This window comes from Penicillium canescens (assembly GCF_028828765.1).
Source record: "Penicillium canescens strain IBT 15451 chromosome Unknown utg000006l_segment0_segment0, whole genome shotgun sequence".
NCBI lineage: Eukaryota > Fungi > Ascomycota > Eurotiomycetes > Eurotiales > Aspergillaceae > Penicillium > Penicillium canescens.
Window position 1 is genome coordinate 1,046,224 of NW_026703968.1, and position 17,174 is coordinate 1,063,397.

General features: G+C 47.2%; 5 protein-coding genes across 5 annotated transcripts; all 5 read right to left on the minus strand.

Moving 5' to 3' along the window:
- Positions 1–3,963: 3,963 nt before the first annotated feature.
- On the minus strand, positions 3,964–5,304 carry N7446_009347 (GroES-like protein; the record flags this gene model as incomplete). The annotated part of the gene is made up of 3 exons (XM_058518092.1): positions 5,104–5,304; positions 4,601–5,050; positions 3,964–4,542 (listed from the first exon to the last, which is right to left on the minus strand). Exons 1-3 carry the CDS (start codon positions 5,140–5,142, stop codon positions 3,964–3,966), a joined length of 1,068 nt encoding a protein of 355 aa, XP_058368880.1. The 5' UTR covers positions 5,143–5,304.
- Positions 5,305–5,847: 543 nt separating this feature from the next.
- N7446_009348 (uncharacterized protein) lies at positions 5,848–6,328 on the minus strand (the record flags this gene model as incomplete). Its single annotated transcript, XM_058518093.1, has 2 exons — positions 5,848–5,933; positions 6,082–6,328. The coding sequence occupies 2 exons, from the start codon at positions 6,326–6,328 to the stop codon at positions 5,848–5,850; spliced, it is 333 nt and encodes a 110-aa protein (XP_058368881.1).
- A 1,013-nt stretch (positions 6,329–7,341) lies between these two features.
- On the minus strand, positions 7,342–9,708 carry N7446_009349 (alpha-N-acetylglucosaminidase; the record flags this gene model as incomplete). The annotated part of the gene is made up of 3 exons (XM_058518094.1): positions 7,342–9,212; positions 9,266–9,414; positions 9,473–9,708. The coding sequence occupies 3 exons, from the start codon at positions 9,706–9,708 to the stop codon at positions 7,342–7,344; spliced, it is 2,256 nt and encodes a 751-aa protein (XP_058368882.1).
- Positions 9,709–11,331: 1,623 nt separating this feature from the next.
- N7446_009350 (uncharacterized protein) lies at positions 11,332–13,410 on the minus strand. The gene is made up of 4 exons (XM_058518095.1): positions 13,024–13,410; positions 12,785–12,956; positions 12,199–12,680; positions 11,332–12,114 (listed from the first exon to the last, which is right to left on the minus strand). The coding sequence occupies exons 1-4, from the start codon at positions 13,232–13,234 to the stop codon at positions 11,435–11,437; spliced, it is 1,545 nt and encodes a 514-aa protein (XP_058368883.1). The 5' UTR covers positions 13,235–13,410; the 3' UTR covers positions 11,332–11,434.
- A 1,599-nt stretch (positions 13,411–15,009) lies between these two features.
- N7446_009351 (flavin-containing monooxygenase) lies at positions 15,010–16,878 on the minus strand (the record flags this gene model as incomplete). The annotated part of the gene is made up of 3 exons (XM_058518096.1): positions 15,010–16,014; positions 16,066–16,466; positions 16,515–16,878. The coding sequence occupies 3 exons, from the start codon at positions 16,876–16,878 to the stop codon at positions 15,010–15,012; spliced, it is 1,770 nt and encodes a 589-aa protein (XP_058368884.1).
- Positions 16,879–17,174: the final 296 nt, after the last annotated feature.

The window sequence follows — 17,174 nt, forward strand, 5'->3', positions numbered from 1 at the left end:
TTTTGAAAGAAGAGAGTGAACTTGTGGATCCGATTTTCTTTTATAACCATAAAAGGCGCGATGTGTGATGGAGGGGTCACTTTCTGCAAGTTACACGCTAAAAGTCACGACGGCGTGGTCGCTAATGCAGTCGATGTGAAACACCAAGATGGCCATTGGTTAAATTGGCCTCGGCTGGCCCGACCTAGTCTGTTCCCGCGGCAAATACGGGTTTAGCCGTTTTGCTGGAGACCTTAGCGTAGGCGTGGTAGGTCGTTATGTGGAGCTAGCCATAACACGGCCTCGGTTATTAAATCACGCTAATAATAGCCGTAAGGTACGGCCTCAACTCTCATTAGATCCATTGATTGTGCCCCACTAATTCCTTATAACCTTATGTAGTCATATTTGAACTACCGAAAATAGACAGCTCACCTATTAAGTATGATTGATATCACTTAGTACTATATAGATAGCTCCCGTTGCTAAACCTAATCTACTACCGTATATAGTAGTAGCTGTATACCCTAGTCTGATACTAACCTATATAGTCTATATACTATGATAAAAATTGGTTACTTAGTCCTTAACACATTTTTTTAACTTTGATACCGGTTATTGAGGATAATAACTAAGATCTTTATCTACCTCCTCTGCCTACAAATCTCCGACTAAGGAGATTTTGTCTACTTTAAAGCCCTTATACTTAGATAGAGTGGATAATATAATGTATTTTAGTAAAAATACTAAAGAAGGCGACTCGGAATAAAGCAACTTGAGCATAAATAATACGGAGTAAATAGCGAACCAATTGTCTACACCAAACCCGCGGTTTCCTATAGTAAAGATTATAGGCTTGACGGTATATTAGACTAAAAGTTTACAGCTTTAACACCACCAACACAATGTATCCCATAATGAAGCTTCAGATAGTGACCAGAATGTACTAAGTTCGGAGCCTTTGATATCCATCATTAGGAAGGACTACGATTCCGTAAGAGATGGAATTTAGTATATAGATGCTAAAGACAATTATAGCTTAGGAGCATGGCATGCTAACAAATTCTTTTGTTTGTTTTGCTTACCTTGATCTCGAGTCTACAGGAGAATTTGCCTCAAAATGTATTATTCTGCTAGCTGCCAGAACCATCAAGAGATCAACCTCAAGGCGTGCACCTCTAGCATCAAATACCAAAAGCTATTAGAAGCTCCTAACCCTACATAAACCTTACAATCAAGCGCTATCTTTAGGGTAATAGAAATGATATTAATGTCCGGTAGTATAATCTACGGTATCTATAGTCGTTTATGCCTAAAACCTCACCTCAATCATATCACGTACGAACTTAATTAGGAGTGGGATTAAGAGCTATTCCTCCGCCTTATACTAAGTCTAAATACTCACCAAAAGTCGGCGTACGGGGAGAGAAGGTTAGGGTGCGCTCGGAAGCAAGTTTCACGATTGAGCCCTTAGCCTTCCGTACTGCTTTCAAACGTCTTCCTATGCTCAATATAAGCGTATCTATTTGCCAAATCTAATGCCTTCTAAGCTTCCACTAAGCATTTAAGATAATGCCAATCTGCCTCCTTTCTTCCTATACTAATAAGCTCCGGAAAGAGCTCAAAAAGCTTCAGTTTTAACTAACGCTACACCGGTCCAATTGGGTTTAAATTAGGTGAGTGAGAGGGCTAGTCTTCGACGTATACTCTATACGTTTTAAACCAATCTTGCGTCGCTACCGCTACATAAATCCTTGCGTTATCTTGCTAAAATACTAACTAATTTAGGGGTGTAGATTGGCATTAGACCTTTTTCGAGCGCTTTAATATACGACTTGGTAATATAACCTCTCCCCGAAGGCGAGTCTTCGTCCCGTTCCATAATAATTAATTCCCTATTCGATCACCTCGCTAGATTATAGCCCAAACTATTTGTGAAATGTCTTTGACGTGTACTTTCGTGTTCACAAGATCGCGGCGAAGACCCTCGAAGTCCGTACGGAAGCACCTCTCACGGAGTCCCCAGGAATCATGCACAGATCTCTTACACGGATCTCTTGCAATCACATAGGATCGACATCGTATAGGTGTCGACACGTTAGCGTTGGCTCACTGTAACGATTTCTTTTTTATTAGCATGAGAAACAGGTACAATCCTTTCTAGGGTCCGTTGGCTAGGAGCCACTAGTAAACTCGACCCACAGTTATGCGCCGAGGGCTTGCGCTCATGGTCCCCCTGGTCTCCGGATGTCTCCTGAGGATAGATCTGCGTCTTCAGGGGTGCAGCGTGACTTCACTTTCTCAGGGTTAATTGAATACACGAGGGTTTGACATCTAACCTCCCGATATGTGATTGGAAGAACCGCTTCTTTAGTTAACCTCTCTACAGAGTATACCCATCATCTAACAAAATCTGTGTTATTCGTATTTATTCCCCAACAAAATAGTCTTTGTTTTGCAATTTCGCTGATAAATTGATGGTTTAAGGTGGCTTGCCCAGGTGGAAATGCAGAGTTAACCATATTGGTTAGTGGAAATGGAATGCTTGGCATGCCGGTTAGTCGGTCCACAGTAAATGAAATTGCAAGCGCAAGCGACGCGCCCCACTTAAATGGGATACATGGAAGCGCCAGTTGCAGTGAAGTTGGGGGATAAGATAAACACTGAGAGTTTGGCCGAACGTTATAGTGGCGGAATATCTTGTGAACCTCTAACCGCCGGTGGTTACCATTAATTCATTTTAGCCACTGCATTTAGAAACTCGAGATCTCCAGATAGTACGCTGGGACCGGTGTAGCCGAGGACACAATCTGATTATAGTTCAGACGTACTATAAAATGATGCATCACCTTTCAGGGTGAAGGGAAAAAGAAGAAAGAGCATATACCAGCATGTGGCGAATTGACTATAGTATGTACTAGCCCTGGATTACGAGTGAGACCTGACTGCATTCCGCCGTCTTCCACTAGTCGTCGGAGAAGATGATCCGAATATTGTGGTGAAGGATGACCGGGAAATCATTTACATCATGGCACTACATGATCTTTCTATCTCTCAAAGATGCAAGTCTGTGCAGGATTGTCGTTCACCGAAGCATCCAATCACTGAAAAGATCAAGTACAGAGAAAGAACCCGCTCTTTCATACATAGGCTAACGGCACATGTATAGACACTTTATCACACGATCGAGCAAAGATGGTGACACAGTTCCACCAGAAAAGCAACCGTCGCACGATCCCAGTACTGTGTTCAATACTTCGGATTTGGCAGAAAATCGGCAGCTCCATCAAGACCCTCCGCCAATTGATACCTGTCTACGCACAACCCCCTGCTGCCCTTCTAGGACAGAATTGAGAGCCCTTGAGGATCGAATCGAGAATGCCGAATTTGCTGGAGTCTCCAGAGGGCCCACTGCCCGCGACACTCAAGTTATCCTACGGATAAGAGGCATTAATGGCCAAGTTCAGTCAGTTCTGTGTCCATGGCAGGACTTCAAAAGTACCGAGGCACATAACAATCTGATCAGCCATGAAGAACGGCGCTATATTGAGAATAAATATTTATCTGAATGATTGATAGTATTTACATCTTTCAATTCTAAGAGACTATCTCAGGTTCCTTCCGATTAGAAATGACTGCAGCAATCTACCTCGTGAGAATTACGGTTGTGGGTCGGTGGCCGATTCCGACTCTCAGTAATCTCCAATAATTGAATACATAAGTGCCACAGTATGGTCCTGGTAAATCCTCGTCAGTAGTCTTCCTGTTCTAACTCTCTACCATAACTATAAACTCCTTCTGACCGCTATCTAGGTGAAGGATGGAAGATATACTGAGAGAAGAGTTTGAGGGTATGGACTGGAGCTACTTTGTTTCTTTTCAGGTCAAAAGAGAACGGATAATGGATTCTTGTCCAGACGAGGGAGACCAAATATTGATAGGGCTCAATCAATTTGCACATGTTAAAGAACTTAAAAAGTACCATTACATAGTCACAACAAGCCTGCCTTTCAATTGCGGATTCATGTAGCGACCCGGAAGGTTCGTACCTTCTTCGAGCTGAATAGTCTGCACATGGGACCGTACCCCATTTTTGGCGACAAAATTCATCATATCAGAAACTAGCCGTTGGTTTGCGACAAGACTTCCTTTCACCACTAATTCCTTGAACATGATGTCAAATGCGGAGAATCTGAACCCGCTTTCAGGAAGGCCCAGCGGAACACAGACACCATGCGGCCGGAGTAGCTTCAGACTCCATTCAGTCGCCTCGACGTTATCGGTACAGATCACCACACCGGCGAGGCCGCCACCTCCGGCAAACGCGACAATCTTCTTCGTCGCCTCAGGATCATTGTAGTCAATAATTTGGGCTGGTCTCAAATGCTCAGGAACTTCTCGAGCCAGATCAAGGCCTTCAGATCGGTTGTCAATGGCAACAACTCGAAGGCCCAATCCAGCCGCAAACTGCAGAGCCAAGCTGCCCAGCCCACCAATTCCAATTACTCCAACTGATTGCCCTGCCTTCAAACCTGCGGCCTCAAGGCCTGTCCACACGGTAGCCTGTATATAATATTAGCACCAACTAGATACAGCTAAGCGCATCGCAGAGTTCACATACACCGGCACACATTAGAGGTGCCGCTTGTTCAAAGGGCAGTCCATCTGGCAAAAGTACGGAGGTGGCGGAGTCGGCAATGATGTATTCAGCAAAGCCACCGTCAGCATTGATACCGGCCATGTTCTTCTCCTCGCAAAAGCGAGTATCTGGCTCGAGGGGTCTCAAGGGATCACGAGATACCTCACAGCCAACGCATGAGTGACACGCATGCCGGAATGTTAAGACGCCAACTCGTTGACCAGATTTCCAATTTCCCGTGGCATTTTCACCCACGGCGACAATAGTGCCCACAGGCTCGTGGGATGGAGTCATAGGAATAGGCGATTTGTACACTCCTTCATACACTTGGTAATCAGTGTGACAGAATCCCGCCGCTCCAACCTTCACGAGCAAGTCATGCTTGCCGAGGGTAGGGACAGGGATTTCCTCTAACTTGTAGGGGGCGTTGTACTGTTGAAGCATTAGTTTACGTGAAGTGTAAAGTACTGGCACAAGAATTTTACCTCTACGAGTCGCAAGGCTCTCATGTTATTTGGTGTCATAATGGAATTGTTGAAGGATGTTAATCGATAGGATGGAAAATAATGATATGCAAACTTAAGCTGATGACCGTCTCTTAAATAGACCAGTTTGCATCATCGATGATCTCGCAAAAGGCAGGTTTGAACCTCAGAGATCAAGAACACCATGCATTTATAAAGTCCCACATGCGGCAAAACCGCGGCGTGACGTTAAGAGGGGTTCCGAGATGGGTATGAATCAAGCCCCACACGCATCAATACCGTCCGGAGTTACGAGTTACGGAACCGGCGGCTCGAACTTCCCATTTCCAAAATACATACCCGTGCCGTTGCTTCGCCTCCTATGTCATTCAGACCATTTACCAAAGGCAGAACGCATCTGGAGTGGACTCGGAATGATATCGTGGGTGGTCACCTCCTGAATATCGAGACCACAAAGAAAGCATTGGAGACAGAGGAGGGCCAACAGGTCTTGAGCGGCTAGTTCATATTTGATGGCTGCAAATATCCAAGAACGCTCGATGACCCTAGGATGTTGAATCGCGGGGCAACCGTGAGAGACCCAAATATATGGAACAATAAAACAGTTCAAGCTAAGCCAATTAATCAGCGGACGATAAGTTGAATATGTCCCAATAAAACAAACAAACCAAAACAGAAGCCATAAAGACTGCATATATCAATGGCTAGCACCCACAGGAGTATTCATATACTATCCCGACTATACTAACCACCAGATGCCATCATAAAGAGGCTTTCCAGACCTTCTCGAGAGGGACGCCTGGTACCGATGGTGTCCCCTTCGTCAAGGTCTGAAGAGCCTCTTTACCAGGACATCTGCCAGCAAATATCGCCGCAAGGGTATGTAAACACCTCCGGGGAAATGCGACCTAAAGAACCAATCAGTAGTAAGGAGATGAATACAACCTAGGAACGGAGCGTAGCATTTCCCGTACATACCCAAGACTATTCCCTGGAGCGTCGGCATGATGCGCAGATGAATAACCAAGAGACGTATGTCCATAGTATTTCTATTACGGTCGAGATAGACAGCACCGATGATGGCCTCGATGGTAGTTGCCATCAGGCGCCCAGGGACGACGCCCTGGGCTGAAGGGTTCAGCTGGATGTAGGCATCCATACCCACGGAAAAGCGTATCCTCGCCAGGTTTTCGTTCGTGGCCAGAGTATTCTGTGCATTCGTCATGTCGCCTTTTATCTCATTAACAGTTTCATTAACACTTGAACAAGGAATGACATATATATATATATATAATGAGGGGGTCTCACGAATGGAGGCTTCGTCTTCATAACCAAACTCATAAAGAACGAGCCTCAATGCAGCGTCCCCGATAAGCGTAAGCCGCTTATTACCCTCGCTTGCAATGGTGGCCCCGGCAGCTTCTAGAGCCTTCACAAGAAGAGATTTATCATGGAACTCATAGCGGAGAGGAAGTGGGCGGGTGCCGTTGTACCTCGTCTAACAGCCTCGACGTAAGATCGAACTCGGGGTCCTGATTCAGTGCTGGCCTTGCTCGCCGCCGCAGTTGCAATTCGAACACTATGCATATCCTTACGGAGCTCCATGATTTCCTATTTCATGTCCGCGAACTCCCGGCGCCAGACGACCTTTAAGTGCTCCAATACCACTAAAGGGACTTTACCGCCCTTACCGACGTGCTCTAAGAGCTGCTAGGTGTCGTAGTTGATTGCAAGAGCGCGTTCGTTGATGTTGGTGCCAGCAGAGTTTTCGCGCAACCCCCCTGAAAGGGCGGGCCACTAGCTTCCTAGCGCAACCATTGTGTCTACCAATACAATGTTGGTATCAAATGGTGCAGCAGGAAGTTACGAATAACTTGCAATTAGTTTGGAAGCCGTAGGAGGTTGGATGATTCCGGGCCAGACCCTGACACGGCCCTGTTCATGGACAACTAGGCGCATAACCAGCAGTTTTCATTCACTTGTCAATTTTCATGTCGAAAATCGTTTGGGTCGCTTAATAGTCAGGGTTTAGAGTTTGTGCAAGTGACGACAGCAAACAGTTTGATCCGCAATGAGGATTCCTGAGATCATTCAGACCGAGGCTGGCATTCCAGTTACCTCAAATATACGGGAAATTGTCATAAGTATGATACTCAATTTCGACTTGTAAACAGAAAGAAGATGTCATTGTATATTTACTAATCCAAACAAGTCCTATCAACAAACAACCCCACCGAATCAGGCATCAAAGACTGACGGCCACTGGGCACGCACATATGCCAACGCCTTCTGGAGATTCGTTGCATCTCCCGAAGGCTCGGGAGCTTTCCACGTCTGTTCCTGCCACCGAAGCCCAAAATCTAACAGTTGCGCCTCCCACTCCGTGACATTGTACGATGCAGGCGGGGTTGAATTCAGATACTGCACAAACATCTCCCAGCGGGGCACGTAGTACGTGGACACCAAACCAGCCCAGGACTTCGAGGCGTAGTCATTAATCTGGCCCTGGGGTCCCCAGAGCGTGATCTGATTGCGTGCATTATACTCAAGATAAGAGGATAAGCTCTGGTTGCCGCCGGACCAAGACCGAGCAGCGTCGATCCATGTCGAGAGACGGAAGTGGGGGTTTGTGAGAAGGACGGTATCTAGATCGTTCAGCAGGTGGACGAGCTTTGCGCCTTCGTCCGTCAAGGCGCTTGAGGAGGAATTCGAGCTGTAGTAGGTAGAAACTAGATTCATGTACAACGGAATGAACGCATTGGCCATGACCTGGCGCGTCACATCGACCATGTCGTATTCGTAAGCTGGGTTGGTCCAGAGTTGTGATTCTGTGTGGGCGGCTTGGTGCATCAACCGCCACGCGTGCACGAGCACCGATGGGTCGTAGTTAATGGTGGTAGGATGGTGGCCGGTGATCCCAACGAGGCCCTCAGTGTTAGGCCGAAGCTCGAAGATAGACTTACTCACAGCGATGGCGGACGACAGGTCAGTGTTGTTGTACACAGTGGTGCGTATTAGGTCCCAGGCCTCATATAGCTCCCCCGGAATCAATTTGAGGCCCGCATACCGGCTAGTGACCCACTGATGGAAGTACTTATGCGTGTCTAGTGGAGTTGTCGACCACGCCTGGTCAAGGAACAGGTCATAAACTACCTCGTTGCCCTCCTGACCCTCCATGCTTAGACCGTAACCGACCATTGATGGCGAATGGAGACGCGCGTCAGTCACGTTCTGAGTGATATTCAAGATCTGCCCGTATAGGCCCATGTTGCCGCCATAATCGTGCAACATACACCAAATCCAAGGCTTACCATAGTAGGAGTTCGTCTGTTGCCATACTGGAGCTGATTCCGAGTATAGGTCTAGAATCAGCATGTCCTGGTTATGCTCGACACCTGAGAGATAGGCCTCAATCCGCTGATCGGTCCAGAAGGCCGAGTCGGAATAGAAGAGCCAACCCTGCATCATCCAGACAGCCTGGGGATCAGCCGCTTTCAAACTGCGCCAGGTGTTACGAGTGACATTGCGTAGATAGCTCAGGTCACCAGAGTAGGGGTCGTTCTCGTTGTACTGATCCAGCGTATAGATATGGCTCACGTTGCCGTAGGCAGCCTGTTGCTTATGGATGAACGTACGCTGGATCTCTGCATAGTGGCTGTCAAACGGTTCGAGGAACGAGTCGTTAGTGTATTGAATGGGAAACTCCGACCATTGGGAGCCTCGCACCACGCTCGCATTAGGCATGACACGGGTGATGTTATTAGGAACAAAGCCGGTAAATGCGGGCAGCACCGGAGTCATCCCTAGCTCCACCATACGTTGCACGATCTGTATCTGCAGGGCAAATTGATCATCAATCCATTGCTGGGGCAAGTCTCCACCCCAGGACCCCTGGATATTGCCGAATCGGTTCCATGCCTGGAACGCCGGCCCACTAAGAAAAGTTGCAATCTCCGCGTCCGTGAGACCGATTTCGCGAAAGACCTCAACCATGATTTTCTCGAAGCCCACCCAGGCTAGTGGCAGGTTCACGCCGCGGAGGGCAAGCCAGTCTAGTTGCAACTCCCAGTCTTCCCATGACCAGAAAGCAGCAGTGTAGGAGAATGTTACTAGCAAATGTTAGCCAGAGAACAATGCGGCACAGTTGCCGTGGGAATCCAACCAGTGTTGAAGTGATAACGCCACGGCACAGTGCTAGAGCCACTGATGGGACTAGCAAGTTGCGGCAGCTTGGCGGGCGCAAGGTCCAGGCGACTGCCAATATACCAGTAGATATCAACGTGGGCAACAGCGGTGAGATAGCGATGGAGGCTATTGATTCAGATCAGTATGGATAGGAATAATGATGATGACAAGGGGTTATGAATACCCTGAAGACAATGCACTGAGTGAGCTACCCTGCACAAGAACTGTGCCATTGGCAGCGCTGCTCACGACATACTGGTCGTAGCTATTCGCAGCTTGGGTAGCATTTACTAGTGTGAAACGAAAGCTGTCAGCATGGTTCGGCAGTCGACGCTGGACGAGATTGTAAATGCCCTCAGTGGACTGAGCGGCCACCGTGGACGCGGCACACAGCCAGAGCAGCGATTGAGACCACCGCATGACGACAGAGAAGCAAATAGAGAGAGAGACTTGAAGAGAGCCGGCCTGGAGAACTGACTTCACAGAAAGATCAAAAAGCAGGCCTTATACTTTTCTTATTGTTCGAGAAATCCACGACCTGATGCTCCACCGCCAAGGACTGGCCGCGTTTTTTAACGTTTAATTAAACCTAAGCTTTTGTCTTCCCTCTTAAGCCGACTAGTAAGTTCCAGCATGTGCTGTCAAATACCCCTGTTACATTCCCCTGATTAATTTCTGTGACTTTCCAGCCAATCGTGGGTCAATCAAGGGTGGTTAGACCCCTCAAGCCATGCGAGGTCGTGGCACTAGCTGCGAAAGAAACTATGAAAGTCGGACGAGACTTTTTTTGATTTCGGGAGAAAGTCCTTCCGCTCCTGCACTCCGTGGGTCTTGATGGCTCGTTACCACGCAACAAAGATGTCTTCGCCGTCAATACTCCAGCGAAACGTCTCATTGAACATTCGCTCTGCATTAGACTTGCCTTGTGATTCTGCACGAGGGCGTGGATCTAGTCTAATTGATCAGCGAAAATTCTCCGCGGACAGAGGGGGGTTTACATGCAGCGTCAAAAAGGGGAAAGGTAATCTAACGATTGGGAGTCGGCATCTAGAAACCCTCCCCGAGCCCAAAATCACACAGTAGTACAGTGGTGTTGTAGAGTAACGCCACCATTAGCAGTTCGAATTTCGATTAATATTGCAGGAACTCACGTGCTAGCTTATTTGCTCCTCGACGCCACGATGTGGCGTGCCTTGGAGCAGGAAAGTCAAAGAATGAGAGCCAAGGTGAGGGCCAATATGAAAATGGATATCTCTAGCGTTCGCATGGACTCTTGACATATGGGAAAGAAGCAAGCAATAATGGCAATTTATTGGTTGGAAAAACGGATGGGGAGGAAGAGAAGCTTTCAAACCTCCGCCGGAATCTCTCAGGACTATCGGGGTCATGTAATCTCAACATGAACCTACTCATACAATGCCCTAGCTGTACATACCATGCCGTGTATGTTTTTTCTAGCGTTCCCAGCGCTAAAACTAGCTTCCACTGGCAGCATCCTTTGATGCAACATGACACTGACAGACTAAAAGTTGAGTAGTGCGACGGAAGCCACTGAAGTTGCATCTCCTTAGTGGCACGTTTGCAACATTCTGTGTTAACTTTTCTGTGTGCTTTTGATAATTAATAACGATTCATGGGTGTGCTTGAGGACACTCTTCATGTTTAAGATTAATAGTGTGTCAATATCAAAGTACTGCTGCTATTTCCAATAATTGTGTGCAGCATTAAAAGGATATTCTCTAGGGCTTCTCCACACCTTGCAACTATTAGGATGCAAGTGAAAGGTATACTGACGACGGAGGCGGAAACTAAGAGGCTAGAGTAAGGATATTGGTCTAGCTAGAAAAGATCTGCACATACAGAGAGAGAGAAGAACGAAGAAGAGGGGGAGAGGAGAGAAGGTAATGAAACTACTAAACAGCAGGCTCCACACCAGAGGCATCCACGTCCCGAATCCTCAAATGTCGACCGTAAGAAGGAAGAGAACTGTAGAGAATAATGTATTGCGTACAGGCGATATTTAAGAACAAAGATTGGCTGCTTATAGGAGGGAGGGAAGAACAGAGAAGGGAGAGAGCAAACTGACTAACTACTACTAAGTAGCAGGCCTGACGCCAAAGGCATCCAATTCGCGGATCTTCAACACCTACGCATGTTCGCATAGCTCGTCGCTTCCATGCTTCTCAATCATTGGGGAGGGTTCGAACACGCCAACTGTATCCTCAGAGATATGGCCAAACAGCTTCATCTCCTTCGCCATGTCCCGAGCGTTCTGCACCGGGTTACCAGGACGCGTGAAAATAATGTCGATTTCCTCAAGTCGCAAATTGCTGGTTTCCGGAAAGAAAAAGTAAAACGCAGGCACAAAAGCCGCATTGGTGGCCATAAAGACGAGGTATGCTTTCCAGTGTAGCCGGTTGATGAGAACAGGAGTGATCATAACAACTGTGAAGTTCCACAGCCAATTTGAACTAACGCCGATCGCTGAGCCACGGGTGCGTGCTTGCAAAGGTAAGATCTCGGGGACATAGACCCACGGGACGCAGTTGGCGGTCATGCCAAAGATAAACATGTAGACAAAGAAGAACGAGATGGCACCCACAGCGCAAGCTTGCCCATTGGGGCTGTGAGAGCGAGATAGGAGAACAGCAATCATCAGCATGGAGATGCTCAGGCCGGTGCACCCCCACATCATTGTTCTTCGCCTCCCCATGCGGTCCAGAGCAAGTGTGGGTACGATTGAGCCGAGCGCAAACATTAGATTGATAAATCCGGCAAGGATTTGAGCCAGTCTCGCTGACATGCCCACATTTTGAACAAGAGCCGCTATGAACAATCAGATTAGGTTCTGCTGTAAAGAGATTCATGTTCCTGACCAGAACCAAGGTATGGGTGGGGCTTCGGCCTTACATGGCGCATAATAAACAACGAGATTGATCCCGCCAGCCTGGTTCATAAACATGACCCACCAGGCAAGCATGACTCGGTATCTTGTTTTCACACGGTCCGTTCTGAATAAGCTTAGAAGACTCTTGGTTTCTGTGCTTGCCGACTCCAGTTCCAGAGCGGAATTAATAGCGTCCCGTTCTGCTAGAATGTAAGCATCCGAAGACTCTTTGTCATATACTCTGCAAAGGACATCCATCGCTTCTTCGTGTTTCCCATGTTTATATAGCCATCGCGGTGATTCCGGGAGTTCGATGACTAAGATCACCACGATGAGAGCGAAAATGATTTGTGCCGCAATGGGTAGGCGCCAGGCAATGGCGCCTCCCACATATGACATACCGAAGTCGAACCAGTATGCAATCACGATACCGACACCGACAAACAGAACTTCCGCCGAGACAAGACGACCACGAGATCGCTGATCGCAAAGTTCAGATTGGTACCTATATGTAGATCACAACATCAGTATGGAAGGACGATGAAAGAACGGAAGGTGAAGACCGGAATGTGCTAAGCTCAGCACCGAATAGGGATTGGGAACACTGACATGGGCACAGTCGAAGTTTTGATTCCAGTACCCACGCCTGTTATTATTCTGCCAACCACAAGGTGAGGTACTGTAAAAGCTGACGTTTGAAGTGTAGCTCCGACAATTACGAAGACCATGGCGAGCCATATAGTTCTGCGTCTCCCAAGCTTTTCCCCAATCACGTAGTTAACTAGAAGAGTTAGTACCAGGATCGCCCGTATGAGCCTCAAGGCGGCTCCATAGGATATTCGATGTACCGAGACACCCGGCAAAACATCCGAGGTTATAACAACTAACGATGATACCGGTCTTCGTATCGGAAGGATGGTTGAACTGGTCCAACCAGTTTTCATTCTCCAAGATTCCACCAAAGACGCCCTGGTCATAGCCAAACAGCACAAAGGCAATCAAGCAGCATACCGTCAAACCGACCTGGAGGGTCTTGCCCCGACCAAGGAACGAGCGCATAGCCGGTGTGGATGATATGAAATGGCAAGAGCAGAAAGATAAGGCAAAGTTTGAGTGATTGAAGGAGACCAAGTCCAAAGTTATGTTCAAACTGGGTGGTGCGCATGATCTTATGTATTCTGGCTACTCCAGAATTGAGTTTCCCCGGTAAAAGGACCAAGTCTGGGGTGATTCGCACTGGGGATAGTTGGTTGCCCCAGCTTTTTGGCGTGGAGAAAAGCGCCTCGGTCGAGCTTACTAAGAGAACGAACACACCTGAATACCTGGGGAAGGCGCTTGCGGTTACTATCGCCCTTTTTGTTAAAACGCAAGCCGAATGCCAAGAATCCATATACTGACTAGGAAAGGAAATAGTTAACATGCAGATAAGTGATAAGCTGCAATTGACAAAAATGGAGGGCTTAGACACGAAGGTAGATTGACTCAATTTATGGCAGTGTTCGTTATGTAGCACTTTAGTCACTGGGGCCTTCTCAGTCGAATGCATGTTCAAGATGAAGGCTGGCCCATGATTGCCAGAAACTGAAACTGAGGGGCATTGGCTGGACATCTCTACGAGCAATACATACTCTCTTGCTAGTCATGCACATCGATCTAAATAGGCGTTGTCGTATGTCGCCTCAGAATTAACTCAAACCGTATGTATATAACCAGTTCATCTGAAACTTAACCTTGGTGGACGAGTCTTCCTTGTCTGATACATATCCTAGTATGGTACCTTCTGTAACCTCGCTTCGCCCAGTGATGTATCTAAAAATCAGAAACAAATAACCCAGCGCCGCGCGGCAGGCGTAGGGGTCGCCAATTAGCGGGTGCATGGAAATACTATGCTTCTACCGCTATCCCACTAACCGATTTGCATCTTCAGCAACCGGATACCATCCGTATTTGGTGCTTATTAACACTAGACTCTCATGAAACAATAAATATATCCTTGTGATAGTCTCAGCATATACATCTTCTCTAATAAGGTCTGCTTCGATGTCCTGAGAGCTTACGCTGAATGAGGAAGCTCCGCGTGATGCTTAGTCTTCAATTGAACTCGGAAAGTGGAAGCGGGATGGGTCCGTTAGATCTCTCAAATTGGGTCATTTTTAGTGACTTTTGTTGATGGACGATCTTTTGATTATTACACAGATCAAAAGGTTAAACTCAAGCATGAGTTAATAAAGAATTCATTGACTTACGCGAGAGCTTCTGGTACGTTAGCGATATGTCGGAAGGATTCAGAATTTTGGCCTACTGGGTTCATATGCGTTCTTGGTCAACTTGCGAGTGGATGAAGAACATGAGCTAGCAGAAACTTTATATTAGACCAGGTTTTTCATTAGATTAGGGAGACCCAAACCCAGCAGGGCGATGGCTCTCTGTTGAGGCGGCTTGTTTTAATCAATGTCATTCCAAATTTCTATTGCTCTAACTCCTTGGTTCCCCGGTCCGTTTAATCTCTCCAATTAGAACCGCTATGAATCTTTGACGTGTAGAAAGACTACAAGAAAGATGCGAACAAAGATACGCGCAGCGTCAATGACTTTTGCTACCTGGATGAGTTTGACGATCTAGACGTAATGAAATGAAGTTATGCCCAAGCAAATTGCGGTAGGAAATTCAATTTATAGAAAACCAAATATCAACTGTCGATGGTAGCTGCGTTATCGGAATCGCCTGCCCTTTCCACTGTTACTTGACAATGAATTGATTGCTAGTGGTGTGCTTCCACGAGGGAAAGGTTCCGCCTGTATTTTTCAGCTTTAAAATCCTGTTTATGAGGTACATCAGAAGAGGCTACCAAGTTGCCAGCCAGTTTGAAGCGACAACCAGGACGAAGCTTCATCGATAAGCTGCACCGCCTCTTGCGCCCCCACGGCAGAGTATCCGATAAGACCAATTGCTGTGAAACAGCCCAGTACCAGATACCTTTTCCGTGATTGAGCAGTTTGGCGCAGATCGAAGTCAGACCAACGGGGGAAAATTGTGCGTAGCCAGTATTTGTACATGGGGTCAGGGTATATGAAAGTGTTCTTTTTGCTAACAGGGTCCATCCACCAACTTTGGCAACCACTGTTGAAGACGAGATGTTGCAATTTGTCGTGAACCCAGGAAAGGTCTCGGTCCTGAGCTTCTCGCTTGACCATTATTGAATCAGCACCGTCCCGGAGCACAGGGCGAAGCAAACGGCATGAGTAGTTGATTTGACATTCGGAGTGGAAAATGACCGAGTGCTGACCAGTCGCTGCGTTGGGTCCGTACAGAATGAAGAAGTTGGGGAAGCCAGTCACGACGGTACCTTTATATGCCTCAGCACCCCCTGATGCGTCCCACTGATCGTGAAGATCCTTGCCACCGATGCCTTTGATTTTCATAGGAAACAACCATTTCTGGGTTTGGAACCCAGTGGCATAGATGATTGCGTCCGCTGGGTGTTGCTTTCCCTCTTTAGTTTCCACATAGTCTGGCCCAATCTTGATAATAGCATCCTTGGTGAGCATCATCTGTGGAGAATGAAGGCATTTCAAATAGGTAGCAGTGTTGACTCGACGCTTGCAACCGGGCTCATAGTCCGGCTTTAAAATATCTCTGTACTTAGCTGGTGCCTCACTCTCAATATAGGAGTAGGTAGCATCTCGGATCTTTTGACGCATAGCAGCACCATTGCTGTTCATGTGAAATGAATAAAAAGTGCTCTCCAGCTGCCAAGCTAGGATGACACGGTAGAGTCGAGCGGCGAGCGGCAAGTACTTCAAGGCAAACTTGAAGGACTCAGAGTAAGTTGGATTTCCCTATTTTCCAGTGATTAGAATCATAATGTGACTAATGCAAAGTTTCCTTACGCGCTTTGTCCACCAGTGAGAGCTCCGGACATGTTGGGTCACCTTGCCCTTGGGTCCAACTGACTTGACCAGCTCAGGGACAAATTGAGTAGCCGATGCACCGTTTCCCACAACGGTGATTTGCTTGCCATTGGCATTGAAGTTATCGTTCCACTCGGCGCTATGGAACGTCTCGCCCTTGAAAGAATCGGCTCCGTCGATAGAGGGGATAGCAGGGCGATCAAGAGTGCCAATTGCACTGACGACAACAGGAGCTTCGCGAATGAAGATCTCGCCTGATTTGGTATCCTCGAAAGTCACAACCCACAATGAGCGGGCATTGTCCCAAGTCATGCTGGTACACACAGCATTGAAGTGACAGTGAGGTAGAATGTTGAATCGCTCAGCGACGGAAAAGAAATCTCTGGTATGTCAGCTAAGTGTTTAACCACAAAGGAGACCTTACTTACAAGCATGAAGCTCATCCCTGCCGGGAAACATCGTAGTCCAGTCATGCTTCAATGCAAAGCTGTAGGAATAGAAGTGACTCGGGATATCGCATGCACAAGCAGGGTACCGATTGTGCCACCATGTCCCACCGACATTGTCTGACTTCTCATAGATAGTGAAGTTATCATGACCAAGGAGACGTTTCAATTGAACCGCCATTCCAAGGCCAGATATGCCTCCACCGATGATGAGGACTTCTTTGGATGGATCCATGGAAGCAGACTCAAGAATTGTCCAGAATCGTCGGATCACGAACTTCAACCAACTTGATGGTTTCGCAAGAATTTCATCTACAGGAACAGGCTGGTATTTAAATATAGTCATTTGCTTCTCTGTGGACACGATGCAAAATGCAAAAAGAAAAGAGAGCGGCTGTACTTGCCACTTCTCCCTCCGACTTCCCTGCCCTTCAATTTTTAGAATATAGCAGAATGTAGGCTTAGTTGATTTGGGGTCCAGATATTGTGCATGGTCATTGTTTGTAGTATATGTCTTCGGCATTAGAACTTCGGCACGGTAGTTTGGTTGCGGAGAAAACCCCACATTGCAGGAGCTTCAGCGGCGCTTGCGCTTGCGGTTGCACTATTGTGTAATCTCTCGTTTCGCCCTTTTGACGACAC

Excerpts from the sequence above, each read along its gene's own strand:
- N7446_009350 (XM_058518095.1), bottom strand. The coding sequence starts at position 13,234 with ATGCGCTCGTTCCTTGGTCGGGGCAAGACCCTCCAGGTCGGTTTGACG. Across the intron at positions 12,957-13,023 it reads ATGTTTTGCCGGGTGTCTCG|TTAACTACGTGATTGGGGAA; the intron begins GTACATCGAATA and ends TAACTCTTCTAG. Across the intron at positions 12,681-12,784 it reads AAAACTTCGACTGTGCCCAT|GTACCAATCTGAACTTTGCG; the intron begins GTCAGTGTTCCC and ends ATCTACATATAG.